We start from the raw sequence: 17,574 nt of genomic DNA, 5'->3' as shown, positions 1-17,574 counted from the left end.
GTCTTATATAGGCCAGATCAGATAAATTCCTTTGCTAAAAATATGCTGATGGGTTTCCTGACAACAGGGTTGTTTCATTACTGATGACACCGACTTTTAGCTCTTGATTTATATAATGAATTAAATTTAAATTCCCCAGCTGCTGCGGTGGTCTCTACCTCGGGACTTCCTGTACAGTAACATAAGAACTAAGCTACCAAACCAATTGCTTTTGGCATGGAATTTTTATTAATCAAAAATCATCACTTACTTAAGAGAGGAATAAAACAACATTTAGACCAGAGAAAAATGAAGTTTGTCAGGAGACTGCAAAAATTCACTTTGGAATGCTGAAGGACCTGTACAAAATGGCAGCCTGCTATTTGACATACTTACAGTTCAGCACCTTCTTCCTAATTAATAATTATTTGTGAACTCACCACCATGGGATGCACCAACATAACCAACAACAGTAATGCCAAGGCTTTGTCCATCTCTCTTGAGTTCAACATTTTCAATATCATAATCATTTTCAGTAATCTAAAAAAATCACACACAACATTTTAACAATAGATTTTTGCATAAAATTTAGGTTGTATGTAATATCAAGATTTATTGATTAAAACAAAGAGACTGTTCATGAAACCACCCTTCAAATACATGGTGTGGCAGAATGATGCAACAAAAGATGTCTTTCCTCCATTACTAATGATGGGAATGCTCTTGCCTGTTAAGTCTGTAAATAACATATCTTAAAAGCTAATGGGCAGAATTTTTTTTAAGTTACACAAAAAAGAAAGAACTGTTTAATTTTTGGCAAAGATGCCAATTGAGATCCTAGAAATTTTTAACGGTCTCTCAATAATGAGAAATTGGACAAATTCACTGTTTTTAAAACAGGATGTTATTGGTTGGTTTGGAATGTTGTCAATTGTCTCAAATGATGTAACAGAAAATGACTATCAAAACCCCTGTTGCTTCTTCTTTTGTTTCTCTGGATAGCCTCAGACACTCTCATTCATTTAACCGAACTGGTCCTCGCTGAACAATTTCTCCTTCGAATCCTCCTACTTTCTCCAGACCAAAGGGGTAGCCATGGGCACACGTGTGGGCCCCAGTTATGCCTGTCTCTTTGTTGGCTACGTAGAACAGTCCATCTTCCATAATTACACCGGCATCACTCCCCACCTCTTCCTCCGCTACATTGACGACTGCGTTGGTGCCACCTCATGCTCCCGCGAGGAGGTTGAGCAATTCATCAACTTCACCAACACATTCCACCCTGACCTTAAATTTACCTGGACCATCTCTGACACCTCCCTCCCCTTCCTGGACTTCTCCATCTCCATTAATGACGATGACTTGACACTGACATTTTTTATAAACACACCGACTCACACAGCTACCTGGATTACACCTCTTCCCACCCTACCACTTGCAAAAATGCCATCTCGCATTCCCAATTCCTCCACCTCCGCCGTATCTGCTCCCAGGAGGACCAGTTCCACCACAGAACACACCAGATGGCCTCCTTCTTCAGAGACCGCAATTTCCCTTCCCAAGTGGTTAAAGATGCCCTCCAACGCATCTCGTCCACATCACGCACCTCCGCCCTCAGACCCCACCCCTCCAATCGAAACAAGGACAGAACGCCCCTGGTGCTCACCTTCCACCCTACCAACCTTCACATAAGCCAAATCATCTGGCGACATTTCTGCCATCTCCAAAAAGACCCCACCACCAGGGATATATTTCCCTCACCACTCCTTTCCGTCTTCCGCAAAGACCATTCCCTCCGTGACTACCTGGTCAGGTCCATGCCCCCCTACAACCCAGGCTCCCATCCTGGCACCTTCCCCTGCCACCGCAGGAACTGTAAAACTTGCGCCCACACCTCCTCCCTCACCTCTATCCAAGGCCCTAAGGAAGCCTTCCACATCCATCAAAGTTTTACCTGCACATCCACTAATATCATTTATTGTATCCGTTGCTCCCGATGCAGTCTCCTCTCCCTTGCAGAGCGCTTTAGGGACCATCTCCGGTACACCTGCACCAATAAACCATACCGCCCCGTGGCCCAACATTTTAACTCCCCCTCCCACTCTGCCGAGGACATGGAGGTCCTGGGCCTCCTTAGCCACTCCGTCACCACCCGACGCCTGGAGGAAGAACACCTCATCTTCCACCTCGGAACACTTCAACCCCAGGGCATCAATGTGGACTTCAATAGTTTCCTCTTTTCCCCTTCCCCCACCTCACCCTCACCTATTGTACTCTATGCTACTTTCTCCCCACCACCACCCTCCTCTAGCTTATCTCTCCAAGCTTCAGGCTCTCTGCCTTTATTCCTGATGAAGGGCTTTTGTCCGAAACATCAATTTCGCTGCTCCTTGGATGCTGCCTGAACTGCTGTGCCCTTCCAGCATCACTAATTCAGAATCTGGTTTCCAGCATCTGCAGTCATTGTTTTTACCTCGGATACATATCATTCCAGCTCAAAGAATTTATCCACTTTCAACAGATGAAATTCTTTAGTGTGAATTTCACTGTGAAAATTCCATCCAGCATTTCACACTCCTCTGCCTGATTGTAATGTCTGTATTATCCCTCTATTCTGTGAAAACAGAGGCAAAATATTTATAAAGAACAAACCATCATTCACTGCCTCCACAGAAAGGTTACTCAGACAGTCTTGAATGGATCTAAGACTTCTTTTAAAATCCACATGCTTTTCAGTAATCTATACAAAAAAAACATTTGATTATACTTGCCAAAAGCTTTTCATCCCCTCTCTCTACTTCCTTTTCGAAATTTTGTATCTTCTATGTTACTCGAGATTCATGGTGGTGTTAAGCCCTTGTTATCTGTTATAAGTTTCCCTATTTCTCCCTTTATCCTCTTTGCAAGCATGGATGTTATTATGGTATGTAGTTCTCTGACTGTAACTGAAGAAAGCTAACTACATTTCAACAGATGCAGTAAGTAGTTCAGATAATTAATCTGATCATTTCAGCAACATGACCTATTTATCATGGGAGTCCACACCAAGATTCCATGAGGATACATTTATAAACAATTTAAAATTATAAAATCAAAATACATAGGAAATTTACAACTAATCACTCTATTTTTAAAGTTGGGATCTTGAAACTGGTTTTTATCCCATCCATCATACCAGGCACCATATTTCTAGAAAAATTAAGAAAATAAAAAGATATTGATTTAAAATACTGAGTTTTTCTTTCTCTGTTGATAGTCCCAAAATTTAACATGGACAAATGGTATACAGATAGCATTATAGATCAAAACCAAATTTAGCAGCCTAACTCTGCAGATGAGTCCTATTCCAACTCCTGACTACAATAAGGCCAGAAGAGATAAGATCCTTTCTTGCAATTATTGACACATCATTTAATTTCTACCATGGATGTTCAAATCCAATATAAACCAAAAACACTGAACAGCTTGGAAACTTTCCACACTTAATGTCAAATGTGAAACAAGCATCCTACCCATTATCACTTGATATGAAAAATTAAATGCCCAGGTCACAAAGTTCTATGAAAAAGCTTAATAAAAAGTAGAATTCAAGACTGCTGGTTGCACATCCTAGTCATAAAATAGTAGCAATGGTAAAGATTCCTGCAAATACACTAATTCTAAATCATGCTCCAAGAAATTTAGCTATATGAAATACAAAGTATTACACAATTATGACAAGAAAAGTACCATTATACCTCATAAGGGAGAAAAAAACTTATCATTTAAGGAGCGGTTGAGGACTCTAGGTCTGTACTCAATGGAGTTTCAAAGAATGGGGCTGATCTGATTCAAACTTATAGAATACTGAGAGGCCTGGATACAGTTGACATAGAGAAGATAGTCCTACCAGTAGGAGAGACGAGGAGCCAGGGGCATAGCCTTAGAGAGAAGGAATGACCCTTTAGAACTGAGATAAGTAGATATTTCTGCAGTTAGACAGAGATTAATCTCTGGAATTCATTATCACAGAGGACTGTCATTTATGGCCAGACAATTATCTGTGATATTATGCACTGCAGATTGATCAATTGACTAAAGCCTCAATTTTTCCAAAATAGTTCCAATAGAAATCTACTTTGAATAATAATCTAAATCTTGAAGAATCACAGAAATAGATTCAAATATACAAACTCAAATCCCAATGCAGTGCTACTTTTATCTCATTTGAATGTGCTTTGATATAAAAAAAATTCCTCTCCACTCTTTATAGCAGCAAGGAAGATAAAAATATTTTTAACATGATCAATTCTCACTTTAGTAGAAATACAATTCCAAAGTTAAAGTTGAAATGTTATGAAATCTTTGTGATTCAATCATACTTACAACATTGGCATGGGCTTGAGAAGGCATCACAGTGGGGACAACTGCAGGAGGTTTGGAAGGAGGATCTTCACATGCATCTCTTGCTACTACCATTCGGACTCGATTACCACAATTTCTCAATACCTGGGCAATCTGTTCACTTCCCATTCCCTGGACATCTATACCTCCAATCTGGAGAATATGATCGCCTGTCCTAAGCCTTCCATCCTAAGGAATACGGAATAAATTATTTAAGCTCCGGGTAAACAGGAATGGAAATTTAGAGGTACTGAAAAATGATAAAAAGCAATCAGTGAATGCAATGTATTTGACTTCCAAAAGGCAGTGAATAAAATGCCACAGAAAATCTTACTACACAAGTTAAGAGCTCATGCTGTTAGGGCAGCATATCAGTGTAGATATGGGATTGGCTAACAAACTGCAAAGAGGTTGGGTAAATGGTTCATTTTCAGGTTGGCAAATTGTGACTAATGGTGTGCTGCAAGAATCAGTGTTGGTGCTTTAATAACTTACGATCTGCATTAATAACCGAACGAAGGAACAGAATATATTGTAGTCACATTTGCTGATGATACAAAGCTTGGTAGATGCAAGTTCTGAGGAGAATACAAAGAGACATGTTTAGATTAAGATTGCAAGTGAACAAAGTGTAAATATGTCCTCTTCTGAGAGGAGAAATGAAAAGCAGAAGAGAGACTAATGAACGCTGCAATAGAAGGATCTGGAGTCCTTGAATGTAAAATAATAGGTCATAAATAGGACATACAGATGCAAAGTACATGTGTTTGAATATATCGATTTAATGCCCATATCTTGTGGAAGCATTTGGGATGAGAATTTTGTCCAGGCGAAAGGACAGTGCAAGGAAGAAACAGTCACATACACACCTCTCAAGTATAAAACAACATTAACAGAAGCATGAAAAAACTTCAGAATCCATCTTCTGCACACAAAACCTCACAACTCAGTTCATTCAAGAAGAACGGGAAAATAAAATTAAACCTCTAACAAAAATTATATTTTCAAAAAAAAACTTGTTATGTCAACTTATAATTACGAACTTTGTAAAATTATGTTTTGTGACTATATCTTTACAATTAGCTGACAGCAAGTCTACCTGACAGCAAGCCTGATTTAATTGGTCAAGATCTAAATGGCTTTACTGAGAAGAAGGTCACTTAGAAACAATGGCAAAAATTGTGTGCCAACAATGGATAGACTGAGAGTCTCCAAAGTCTCAGAAACATATTCAGAATTTCATGCTTTTAACAACTATTTTTTATTTAATTTGCTCAGGGAATATGAGCATCACTGGCTAACCCAGCATTTATTGCTCAGCTCCAAAGCCCAGAGGACAGTTAAGCATCAATCAAATTGGTCTGCAGTCACATCTAAGTCAGACCAGGTAAAGATTGCAGTAAAAGCCATCCTTACTGCTGAAGTAGATGACTATGTGATCATGGCTGTCATTAAGCCAGCTCTTTATTCCAGATAATATTGAAATCAAATGTCACCATCTCCCATGGTGTGATTTGAACTCAAATCCCCAAAACATTGGCCTGGGGTTCTGGCTTACTAGTCTGAAGACAGTTAACACTGCACTACACCTCCCCCAAAGATGACCTTTAAATTGTTGTGCTGAAGCTGTGATTGTCAAGTTAGTCAGTCTTGAGGCAGAACCTAATTAGAAGGGGAAACCAAGAAATGAAACAGTCTGGAGAAGTCAAGAAGGACAGAGACTAGATCCAGGAGTGAAGTAGACACAATTGCTGCATCAATAGCCAATATAAGATGATAAAATTGATGGATCCATATCCACAAGACTGAAATGAGGAGATTTGGCACGTCTGCGTCATTTTGTGGAACATTGTACACATGAATATGTCATTTGCAGTTTGTAATCGATCTCAACTTGCCTGTTCATTCATACCTAATTCATGGTGATTCTTCATGGTGATAGTATTTGAAGTTTAGTTCATTTGACTATTCTACAGTAAAAGCTTGTTTGTTTAAACTATGGAATCTGGTAGCTTCATTCTATTCATAATGAATTGGGATTTCAGCTTTCTCCTGCTTTCAGGTAAAAATGGAAGCCAGGCAAAAACAGGAAAAGGAGTGTGCTGCCACAGCAATGCCCCACCCACCCCTTCCTGTGGCCACCATCTGCCCCAAATATAGCACAGCTTATGGTAGCCACACCTGTACAGCCACCTACAGATTCACCCTGGGGCCCGCCAATGAAAATAGCTTTAAAAAAGACTGAGATGTTGAGATTGTATCAATATCCAAGATGATGAAGAAATGGGCTCCTAAGGATAGTTAATGAGCATTGTTACCAGGATGCAAGGCTCATGTGACTTATGTCAACATGGAAATAGGCTTTGGAGGTAAGAAAGTTTTCAAAGATGTCCCCAAAAATCCACAAAGTCCAATAGAATCCAAGATAAAGAGAGAGAGAAGCTACAGTCCAAATGTCTATCTTGTTCATTGTGCCAGAATGCAAAAGCTTGTGCTAGGATTGAAGACCAAGTTTAACTTAAGTGGTTGAAGTAGGATTTCTAGCAATACTCTCATGATGAATGATAGTTAGCAGGTTAGAAGTTAGAAGGCTGAGAAAGCAAAAGAACAGAAGTAAGCAGTGAAGAATTATGCTAGACTACTTCTGGTAGAATTGAAATGTACTGAATTGGCAGTGTATGTTACACACACACAGACTTCCAAATAGCATTCGATATAGTACTAGAGAATGGTCTTGTGAGAAACGTTATATGTCATGAAGTAAAATGGTCAGTCGAAGCATAGATATAAGATTGGCTGAGGAACAGGACACAGAGAGTGATGGTGATGGGCATTTTTCAAGCTAGCAGAAGGTTGCAGTGGCGTTGGCAAGGGGTCAGTATTGAAACTCTTGTTTTCCAAGTGTATGCACAGGCAACCTGGGATCTTGGAATGCACAGGATAATTTCAAAGTTTGCAGATGACACAAAACTTGAGAGAACTGTAAACTCTAAGAGGGACAAGTAGGTGAAGTAGGTTGATATGCAGATGAGGGTCAATGCGGAGGGATGAGGGGTGATGAAGTTTGATTAAAAAAGAACATGAAGAGGCAGTATGCAATAAAAGGTACTATTCCAAAAGGTGTCCAGGAGCAGAGAGACCAAGGAATATAAGTGTATAAGGCAGAAAGAGCTATTGGTGAACCATAGACTATTTTAGAATTCTTGAATTGGAACATGGAGTACAAAAGTGAAGACACTATGGTGTATTTATACAGTCAGTAGTCAGATCTCAGCTGGAATATTATGTTTTCGACACCATTTTTAGAGAGAGTGCAAAAGAGATTTACAAAAATTGTTCCAGAGATGAGTAACAGCAATTATGAGGATAACCTCCCAATTTTGCATTTAAGCTAGGAACTCTGCTGCAAAAAAATTTACTTTTGCCTCCACTTTGGCCAACTATCAATTACAAGGTTCAAGCCACACCTGAATGAATATGGATTCAAAACACTTGAGAATCTTCACACTATCCAGGGTAAAACATCCTACTTGACTGACACCCCATTCACCACTTTCACATTCACTCACCACCAGCACACCAGCGACATTCAGTTGTGAAGTGAAGGTGGGCTGCTTTCCTTGGAGAGTAAAAGTCTTAGAGGAGATGTGATGAACACTTGTAAAACAAGGGCAGGCCTGGATAGATTAGATGGGGAGAAACTGTTCCTGTTCAGAGAAGGATCAAGAATTGGGGTTACAGGTTTAATGCGTTTTGCAAAAATAAATGTGAGGCAAGAAGAAAAGGTTCACACAGCAAGTGGTGAAGGAATCAAATGCATTGCCTAGGAGTGGGTTAGTGGGAGGTTCAAATGAGATATTCAACAGCCCATTATATGATTATTTAAATAGAAAGTATCCAGGTTTATGAGGAAAAGGTAATAGATTGCTTGTAAATCAAATTGCTCAAAGAATCAGTACAGGCTTGACAGGCTAATTGCAAATGTGTTGCTGGTCAAAGCACAGCAGGTTAGGCAGCATCTCAGGAATAGAGAATTCGACTTTGACCAGCAACACATTTGCAGCTGTGATCTCCAGCATCTGCAGACCTCATTTTTTACTTGACAGGCTAATTGGCCTCCTTCAGCACTACCATAATTTTGTGAAATGTATTTTTCTTTCTGTGGAAAATAATTTTTAAGCATAATCTAAAGACATGGAGAGTCGGCTCTCCACTCTGCGATTACTCAAATAAGATGAGGTTACCCGATCAGCTAATCCTCCTGGTACGACTGTTTTCACAATTACTCCAGTTGGCTTTCCTCCTACAATTCCAAATCCTAAGCCTGACCCATCACTGACCAATTCAATTTCTTCGACATGCCGCCAATTAATCTGAAATAGATGGAAAACAGAAATACTTATTTTACAGCAAAAAAAAGCAACTTTTTATTAACCAAACTCAATCCCTTCACAGGCGATTGAAGTTCAGCAAAGTTAAAAATCATACAACACCAGGTTATAGTCCAACAGGTTTAATTGGAAGCACACTAGCTTTTGGATTCCAATTAAACCTGTTGGACTATAACCTGGTGTTGTGTGATTTTTAACTTTGTACACCCCAGTCCAACACCGGCATCTCCAAATCAGAAGTTCAGCAAGAACTCATGAGCACTTTTTAATGGTAAGGTTATTGCTTCTACTGCTGAAACATTAATTATTACAGTACATAAATAGAAACTGTAATTAAAACAGTTACATTAAAACTACATCATTTATATTTTTATGGATGGAATGTGGATATCACTCATTCAGCAAGCATTTATTGCTCATCATTAATTGCCCTCAAGGTGGTGTTGAACCGCCTTCTTGAACCGCTGCAGACCTTGGGAAGTAGGGACATCCAGCGTACTGTTTGGAAGGCAGATCTATAACATTGACCCAACAACAGTGAATAGCCAGCAGGAGAATTAGAAGTCAGGAAAGTGTGTGGCTCTATAGGCAAGATGCAGATTGCGGTGTTTCCATGTATCTGGCACTTTTCTTCTATGATGTGGAGGTGTCAGCGTTGGACTGAGGTGGACAAAGTTAAAAATTTCACAACAGCTACTTATAGTCCAAGCTTTCGGAGTGCTGCTCCTTCGTCAGGTAGCTAGTGGGGCAGAATCTCCTATGAGGGCTCCGAAAGCTTCTACTTCCAAATAAACCTGTTGGACTATAACCTGGCAGTGTGTGATTTTTTTAACTTTTTCTTCTAGTTCACAGCAGTCACAGATTTTAAAAGAGCTATTAAAGGAGCCTTCATGAATTACTGCAGTACACCTTGTAGATGATATACACTTCATTCCACTGTTTGTTGGTGGTAGAGGGAGTGAACGTTGAAGGTGGTGAATGGGGTGCCAATCAAGTAGGCTGCTTTGCCCTATATGGTGTGAAAATTCCCAACTACTTTGATACCATTTCCATCCAGGTATGGCTTGGACTCTTGGCTTGGACCTTGTAGTTGGCAGACAGACAATGGGGAGACAGGAGATAAGTTCCTTGCAAGAGAATTCTTAGCTTGAAAACAAAAGTAGGGAAGTTATGCTTCAGTCAGACGGGGCACTGGTAAGACTGAACCTGTAATGTTGTGCACAACACTGGTCAAATTATTTATGAAAGAATGTTAAGTAAATACATTGGTAATACTCTGAATTGCCTCCAGAGTAATAACCAGAAAGACAGAGTGGTCATATGAGAAAGGTTGGACAAGCTCGGCTTGTATTGCTACAGTTGAAAGGAGTAAGAGGTGATTTGATTGAACTGACTAAAATCCTAAGCAGTCTTGACATGGTAGATGTGGAGATGATGCTTCCTCTCACAGAAGAATCTAGAACTTGGGTCCATGTTAAAAAATTGTGTCATCCATTTTAAATAGAAATAAGGCATTTTCTTCTCTCTCAGAGGGTTATGAGTCCTTCAAACTATCTGTCTGAAAAGGTGGTAAAACAAGAGGCCTTGAACATTTTTAAGGAAGCACAGGAAATTGTTAAGCAAGATGAAAGGGTAGCAAAGATTATCAAGGGAATACGGATTTGAAGTTATCAGTCATTAGAGAGAGACAATTGGTGGCAGTTTTAACCTAAGGATCACCAAACTTCAGGTGAGGAGTGAAATTGAGAAGGAGAATCCTTCATAGTAAACTCAGTAAGTGCAGGAATTGAACACATGCTATTGGCATCACACTGAATTGTAAACCAGCAGTGCAGCCAACTGAGCTAACGACCTCCTGTATATTAGAATACTGCTTTATTCAGGACATGCCATTTAAAAAACTAAAACTGTACTTTGGCTTAACAGAATTTTATCCATAGTCTGCATAAATAAGTTTAAAAAATGCATTTCATTGAAACTAACTTACAGTTTGAAAATAATCATCACTAAATGAAGTCACCATAATCCCAGAGAACTGTGGGGCTGCTCTCTCTTCAGAAAGAGAGATAACTCGTAGTGTTTCAATCTAAGGGACATCACACCTCAGGTCAAGGAACAAGGTCGAAAAGGTAGGAACTTCATGGTAACATCAGTCAGTACAGGAATTAAACCTGTACTTGTGGCATCAATTTGCATCACAACGCAGCCAACTAGGCTAACTGAACCATAAAGGTGGTAAAAACAATGACTGCAGATGCTGGAAACCAGATTCTGGATTAGTGGTGCTGGAAGAGCACAGCAGTTCGGGCAGCATCCAAAGTGCAGCGAATTCGACGTTTCGGGCAAAAGCCCTTCATCAGGAATAAAGGCAGTGAGCCTGAAGCGTGGAGAGATAAGCTAGAGGAGGGTGGGGGTGGAGAGAAAGTAGCATAGAGTACAATGGGTGAGTGGGGGAGGGGATGAAGGTGATAGGTCAGGGAGGAGAGGGTGGAGTGGATAAGTGGAAAAGAAGATAGGCAGGTAGGACAAGTCCAGACAAGTCATGGGGACAGTGCTGAGCTGGAAGTTTGGAACTAGGGTGAGGTGAGGGAAGGGGAAATGAGGAAACTATTGAAGCCCACATTGATGCCCTGGGGTTGACGTGTTCTGAGACAGAAGATGAGGCATTCTTCCTCCAGGCGTCTTGTGGTGAGGAAGCAGCGGTGAAGGAGGCCCAAGACCTCCATGTCCTCGGCAGAGTGGGAGGAGGAGTTGAAATGTTGGGCTACGGGGCGGTGTGGTTGATTGGTGCGGGTGTCCCGGAGATGTTCCCTAAAGCGCTCTGCTAGGAGGCGCCCAGTCTCCCCAATGTAGAGGAGACCACATCGGGAGCAACGGATACAATAAATGATATTAGTGGATGTGCAGTGATGGATGTGGAAGGGGCCTTGGGGCCTTGGATGGAGGTGAGGGAGGAGGTGTGGGCACAGGTTTTACAGTTCCTGCGGTGGCAGGGGAAAGTGCCAGGATGGGGGGGTGGCTTTAGTGGGGCGTGGACCTGACCAGATAGTCACGCAGGGAACGGTCTTTGCGGAAGGCGGAAAGGGGTGGGGAGGGAAATATATCCCTGGTGGTGGGGTCTTTTTGAAGGTGGCGGAAATGTCGGCGGATGATTTGGTTGATGCGAAGGTTTGTAGGGTGGAAGGTGAGCACCAGGGGCGTTCTGTCCTTGTTACGGTTGGAGGGGTGGGGTCTGAGGGCGGAGGTGCAGGATGTGGACGAGATGCGTTGGAGGGCATCTTTAACCATGTGGGAAGGGAATTTGCAGTCTCTAAAGAAGGAGGCCATCTGGTGTGTTTTATGGTGGAACTGGTCCTCCTGGGAGCAAATACGGTGGAGGCGGAGGAATTAGGAATATGGGATGGCATTCTTGCATGAGTTAGGGTGGGAAGAGGTGTAATCCAGGTAGCTGTGTGAGTCGGTGGGTTTGTAAAAAATGTCAGTGTCAAGTCGGTCATCATTAATGAAGATGGAGAGGTCCAGGAAGGGGAGGGAGGTGTCAGATTAGATTAGATTAGATTACTTACAGTGTGGAAACAGGCCCTTCGGCCCAACAAGTCCACACCGACCCGCCGAAGTGCAACCCACCCAGACCCATTCCCCTACATTTACCTCTTCACCTAACACTACGGGCAATTTAGCGTGGCCAATTCACCTAACCTGCACATTTTTGGATTGTGGGAGGAAACCGGAGCACCCGTAGGAAACCCACGCAGACACGGGGAGAATGTGCAAACTCCACACAGAGAGTCGCCTGAGGCGGGAATTGAACCTGGGTCTCTGGCGCTGTGAGGCAGCAGTGCCGCCTACGATGGTCCAGGTAAATTTAAGGTCAGGGTGAAATGTGTTGGTGAAGTTGATGAATTGCTCAACCTCCTCACGGGAGCACGAGGTGGTGCCAATGCAGTCATCAATGTAGCGGAGGAAGAGGTGGGGAGTGAGTGAACCATAACATCAGTAGGGAATGAATAACAGGGGCAGAATATGTTTGATAGCTCCAGCACTTTCAGAAACGTTAGGCCTTGATATCCAATATAATTTAAAAGCCAAATAATTCATACTTTATATTGATTATTTGATTAATTCCTTATCTTAAAAACGCAAAGCTGAACTTACTGATTGTGAAGCAAAGTGTAAGTCCGATATTTCTGCTGAACTGGCAGATCTCCTTTGAAGTGATCCTCTGGCAACCACTAAATGCACAGATCCTTGAGTCTGCTGAAGCAGTGCAATGGCTTCTTGATGGGAAATGTTCTCATCCAACGGTATATGATTCAAGGCCAATATCTGGTCTTGTTCTTGCAACCTGCCATCCCTTTTCACAAGACCCAAAAAAAAATCTAACTTAGCAATCTGAGCAGAAATCAGAAACATTTATGGCTATTAAAAAAACAGCACTTCAGTCTTTTATTTTCATCGAGGAATGTATTTCATAGTGACTATAATTTGGAGGATTTCAGATTTCAACTTCATGAGGCTGCCTGGCAGCGCTGACCCAAGGGGTTGTAAATCTGAATTTCAGCCTCAAGTGGCATTTATGGTCACTTGTAAAATTGAGCAAATTTAATATATTTAAAAGAAATTCATTATTCCTTGGAGAAAAACACTGAACAACACCTTGGCGTTCCTATAAGAAAATTTAAAGTCGTAAAATCTTTGAAATGTGCTGGATGGGAATGCAATGACAGAAAAATTAACACTAATCCAAATGAGAAGACATCAGGAGTGAATGGACAGTATTAAGGATGGAGAGACAAAAGAGGTTTGGTGATGGAATTCCTATGCTTCAAATCGAGACAGCTGAGGCATTTCTGCCAAATGGGAAAGGGACGTAGAAGGTGGGGAATGCGGAAGTGACCTAGGTTAGAGAAATGCAAAATTCTTAGAGAGTTACATTTTTAAATGATGTTAAAGAGAGAGGAAGGGATGAAGCCAGGAAAAGATATGAATATTTAATCATAGACTTAAAAAAAACCATTGCCAGCACCTTTCAGCATGTAGATATTTTCCAGTCAACATGTTCATAGATGCTAATTCACACCTCTGAAAGCAGGTCACGAATTCATGCCTCTTGGCTCAAAAGTAGGGCAACTACAATGTCCCACAAAAGCTCTTCTCTCATCAATGTAATGGAAATTTAAATATCAGAACTTGTGAATCACCCAAACTGAGGAAAAGACCTGATGCAGGCAAGCGGCAGAATAAGGAAGGGGTTATGTAGGTGCAATTTTATTTCAGAAAATAAAAATTATCCATCAGTTAAAGTTAATAAATGCAAGTTGTATTATATAGATGCAGAGAAGTATTTTATATTTGGATACGAATAATTATTTTTGAGTCAGTGGGGGAGCATTTTGGGGCCAGTGATCATAAATCTATTCGTTTTAAAACAATTATGGAAAAGGATAGATCTAAAAATTAAAGTTCTAAATTGAAGTAAGGCCGACTTTGATGGAATTAACTAAGAATCATTGATTGGGACAGATAATTCACAGGTAAAGGTAGGGTTAGAAGGTGGGAGGCCTTCTGAAATGAAATAATGAGAATTCAAAGTCAGTATGTCCCTGTTAGTTCAAAGAACAAAGCTGGTTGGTGTATGGAATGCTGGATGATGAGAGAAACAGAGACTCTGGTCAAGTAAAAGGAGGTAAATTTCAGGTATAGACAACTGGTATCAAGTGAATCCCTAGAGGAGTACAGGGCAGTATGAGTATACTTAAGAGGGAAACCAGGAGGGCAAAAAAGGGGCATGTGATATCTTTGACAAATAGAATTAAGGAGAATCCAAAAAAAATCTACAAGTACTTCAAGGGCAAAAGAGTAACTAGGGAGAGAATAGGGTCCCTTAAAGATAAACAAGGTCATCTACATGTGGAACCACAGGAGATGGGTGACATCCAAAAGGAGGATTTTGTGTCAGTATCTACTGTGGGGAAGGATGTGGAAGCTAGAGAACTTGGGGAAATAAATAGTGATACCTTGAAAGGATGCATCCATATCACAAAAGAGGTGCTGGACATTTTAATATGCATAAAGATGGATCAATCCCGAGGACCTGATCTGGTGTATCCCAAAACTTTATGAGAAGCTAGGGAAGAGATTGTTGGGCCCATTGCTGAAATAATTATATCATCAATAGTCACTGGTGAGGGGCCAGAATACTGGAGGTTTGCTAATGTGGTGCCATTATTTTAAAAAGGTGCTAAGGAAAAGCCAGCAAACTATAGACTGGTGAGCCTGACATCAACTTGTTGGAAGGGACTCTGAGGAACAGGATTTGCGTGCAGTTGGAAAGGCAAGGACTGTTTAGGGAGAGGCAACATGGATTCATGCGTGGGAAGTTGTGTCTCACTAACTTATCGAGTTTTTTGAAGAAGTGACAAAGAAGAATGATGAAGGCAGAAAGTTGTCTATATGGACTTCAGCAAGGCATTCAACATGGTTCTGCATGATAGTCTGTTAGCAAGGCTTGATAGCATGGAATCCAAGTGGAGCTAGTCAATTGGATACAAAATTGGTTTTAAAGAGACATAGGATGGTGGGATTGGATTGTTTTCCAGACTGGAAGCCTGTGATCAATGGTGTTCCACAAGGATTGTGTGCTACAAGGCTTCACTGCTCTTAATCATTTACATAAATGATTTGGATATGATTATCTGAGGTATGGTTGATAAGTTTGCAGATGAGATCAAAATTGGTTGTGTTGTGGACAGTGAAGGAGATTATCTCAGACTACAATGGGATCTTGATCAGATGGTTCAATGGGCCACGGAGTAACAGATGGCGTTTAATTTAGACAAATGCGAGATGTTGTATTTTGGTAAGGCAAATCAAGACATGACTTCCATAGTTAATGGCAGGGCCCTGGGAAGGATTGCCAAAAAAAGAGACCAAGGAATGCAGGTGCATAGAAACTTGAAAGTGGAGTCACAGGCAGACATGTGGTAATAAAGGTGTTTGGCACACTTGTCTTCATTGGTCAATGCACTGAGTATCAGAGTTGGAAGGTTAGGTTGCAGCTATACAGGGCATTGGTTAGGCCACTTCTGGAATACTGCATGCAATTCTGGTTGCCCCTCTATAGGAAATATGTTATTAAACCTGAGAGGGTACAGAAAATACTGACAAGGATGTTGCTAGGATTGGAGGGTTTGAACTATAGGGAGATGCTGAATAGACTGGGGCTTTCTTCCTTGAAGCTTCAGAGGCTGAGGGGTGACCTTATAGAGGTTTTTAAATCCATGAGGGGCATGGATAGTATGAATAGGCAAGGTCTTTTTCCAAGGGTGCGGATGTCCAAAACCACAGGACATAGGCTTAAGGTAAAAGGGGAAAAATTTAGAAAGGAGCTGAGGGAAAATTTTTTCATGCAGAGGGTGGTGCAGGTTTAGAATGAGCTGCCAGAGGAAATGGTGGAGATGGGTACAATTACAACGGTTAAAAGGCATCTGGATGGGCATATGACTGGGAAGGGTTTAGAGAGACATGGGCAAAATGCTAGTAGTTGGGACTAGGTCTGATTGGAATGGCTGGTCGGCGCAGATGGGTTGGGCTGACTGTCTGTTTCCATGATGTATGATGCTGTACCTCCAAGGAATAAAGGAATTGTGTGACTCAGTATAAATAATATGCCTCACTCTGAATTACTGCTATAATACAACAGTGCAATATTCTTTTGTATGCACCAGCCTTCCCTGTGGCCTCTGAATGAATTCTAATGATAGATGATGGGTATTTGTACAGTGTATTAATAGTTTCCAAGACATTAGTTAAGGCACCCAAAGGATTAAAAATTAGAGTAATGTTGCATTTTAAGGCAATGGACACTACTGGGACTTTTCATTCTCATTTTTTGAGATTATTAATGCTACAAATTGCTACATCAGCAAAACAATAATTGCACAGGGATACTGTAACGACGCGAAAATCATGCCCAATGACTAGTCTCCTTAAACAATGAAAGAAAGGATACCAAAAGGAAAAAAACTAGAAAAACAGAAACGAAATTGGTTAATTAGTCAACATATGCAGAAAAAAGGGGAGGAAGAGTGCAAAGAGGGAAGATACAGAAAGTTCAAGTCAGAATGGAATAAAAGATAACAAGTGGAACTGCCTACACAGGATTTGTAAGACAATAAAACGTACAACTGTCATCATGATGGGCATTCACTGAATCTGAGAGTTGTTGACTAATCATTACAATCAATCTACAACAGACTCAAAACTTACACCTGAAAAGGTCTCAGGGAAAAGCTTTTAAGAACCAATTATTTTTGGTCAACTTTCTCCTTCTGAACATGTCAGAAGTCTCAATTTGCTTATATACTGCCTCTTGAAATAAATATTTTGAAACATGTATTTCTAATTTTAAGTTTCCAAGCATTGAAACTTTTCACCTCAAAACATTAGCGCCACCTCAAGATACGTCTTGTCAACAAAACTCTACCAATGTACTACCAAAGAAGCCATGAAGAGATCAACATCGGAACTGAGAAAACAAAAAAACAGTGGCATCAAGACTAGCCTTCCATAATTCTGGGAACTGTTCATGAATCATTGCAATTAATCTCCAACAATATCTCTGTAAGAGACCCAGACTTAGGGGAAATCAATGGTAGGTAATGGTAATGTCACTGGACTGGTATGCCAGAGACCCAGTTAATACACTCGGGACACCAGATCAAACTGCACTACAGCAGCAAATATAATGTCTCTATTCAAGAAAGGAGGCAGTAAACAGAAAACTGTAGGATAGATACTTGATGTCGGTCAGGGAAAAGTT

At 40.8% G+C, this 17,574-nt stretch overlaps 1 protein-coding gene across 2 annotated transcripts in view; it reads right to left on the bottom strand.

The window, feature by feature from the left end:
• The window catches only part of patj (PATJ crumbs cell polarity complex component), a 384,258-nt gene that overhangs the window by 350,629 nt on the left and 16,055 nt on the right, over positions 1-17,574 (bottom strand). For both annotated transcript variants that reach the window (XM_060830432.1, XM_060830434.1), the window contains exons 6-9: positions 12,909-13,107; positions 8,607-8,735; positions 4,345-4,551; positions 420-519 (exon numbers count right to left, since the gene is read on the bottom strand). In XM_060830432.1, the coding sequence (XP_060686415.1) occupies positions 420-519; positions 4,345-4,551; positions 8,607-8,735; positions 12,909-13,107 (635 nt within the window). The remainder of the gene's footprint in view (positions 1-419; positions 520-4,344; positions 4,552-8,606; positions 8,736-12,908; positions 13,108-17,574) is intronic.

Source organism: Hemiscyllium ocellatum, chromosome 9, assembly GCF_020745735.1.
Source record: "Hemiscyllium ocellatum isolate sHemOce1 chromosome 9, sHemOce1.pat.X.cur, whole genome shotgun sequence".
Classification (NCBI taxonomy): domain Eukaryota; kingdom Metazoa; phylum Chordata; class Chondrichthyes; order Orectolobiformes; family Hemiscylliidae; genus Hemiscyllium; species Hemiscyllium ocellatum.
The sequence above is the reverse complement of the archived record's forward strand: the minus strand, read 5'-3'. Positions and strand labels throughout refer to the sequence as shown.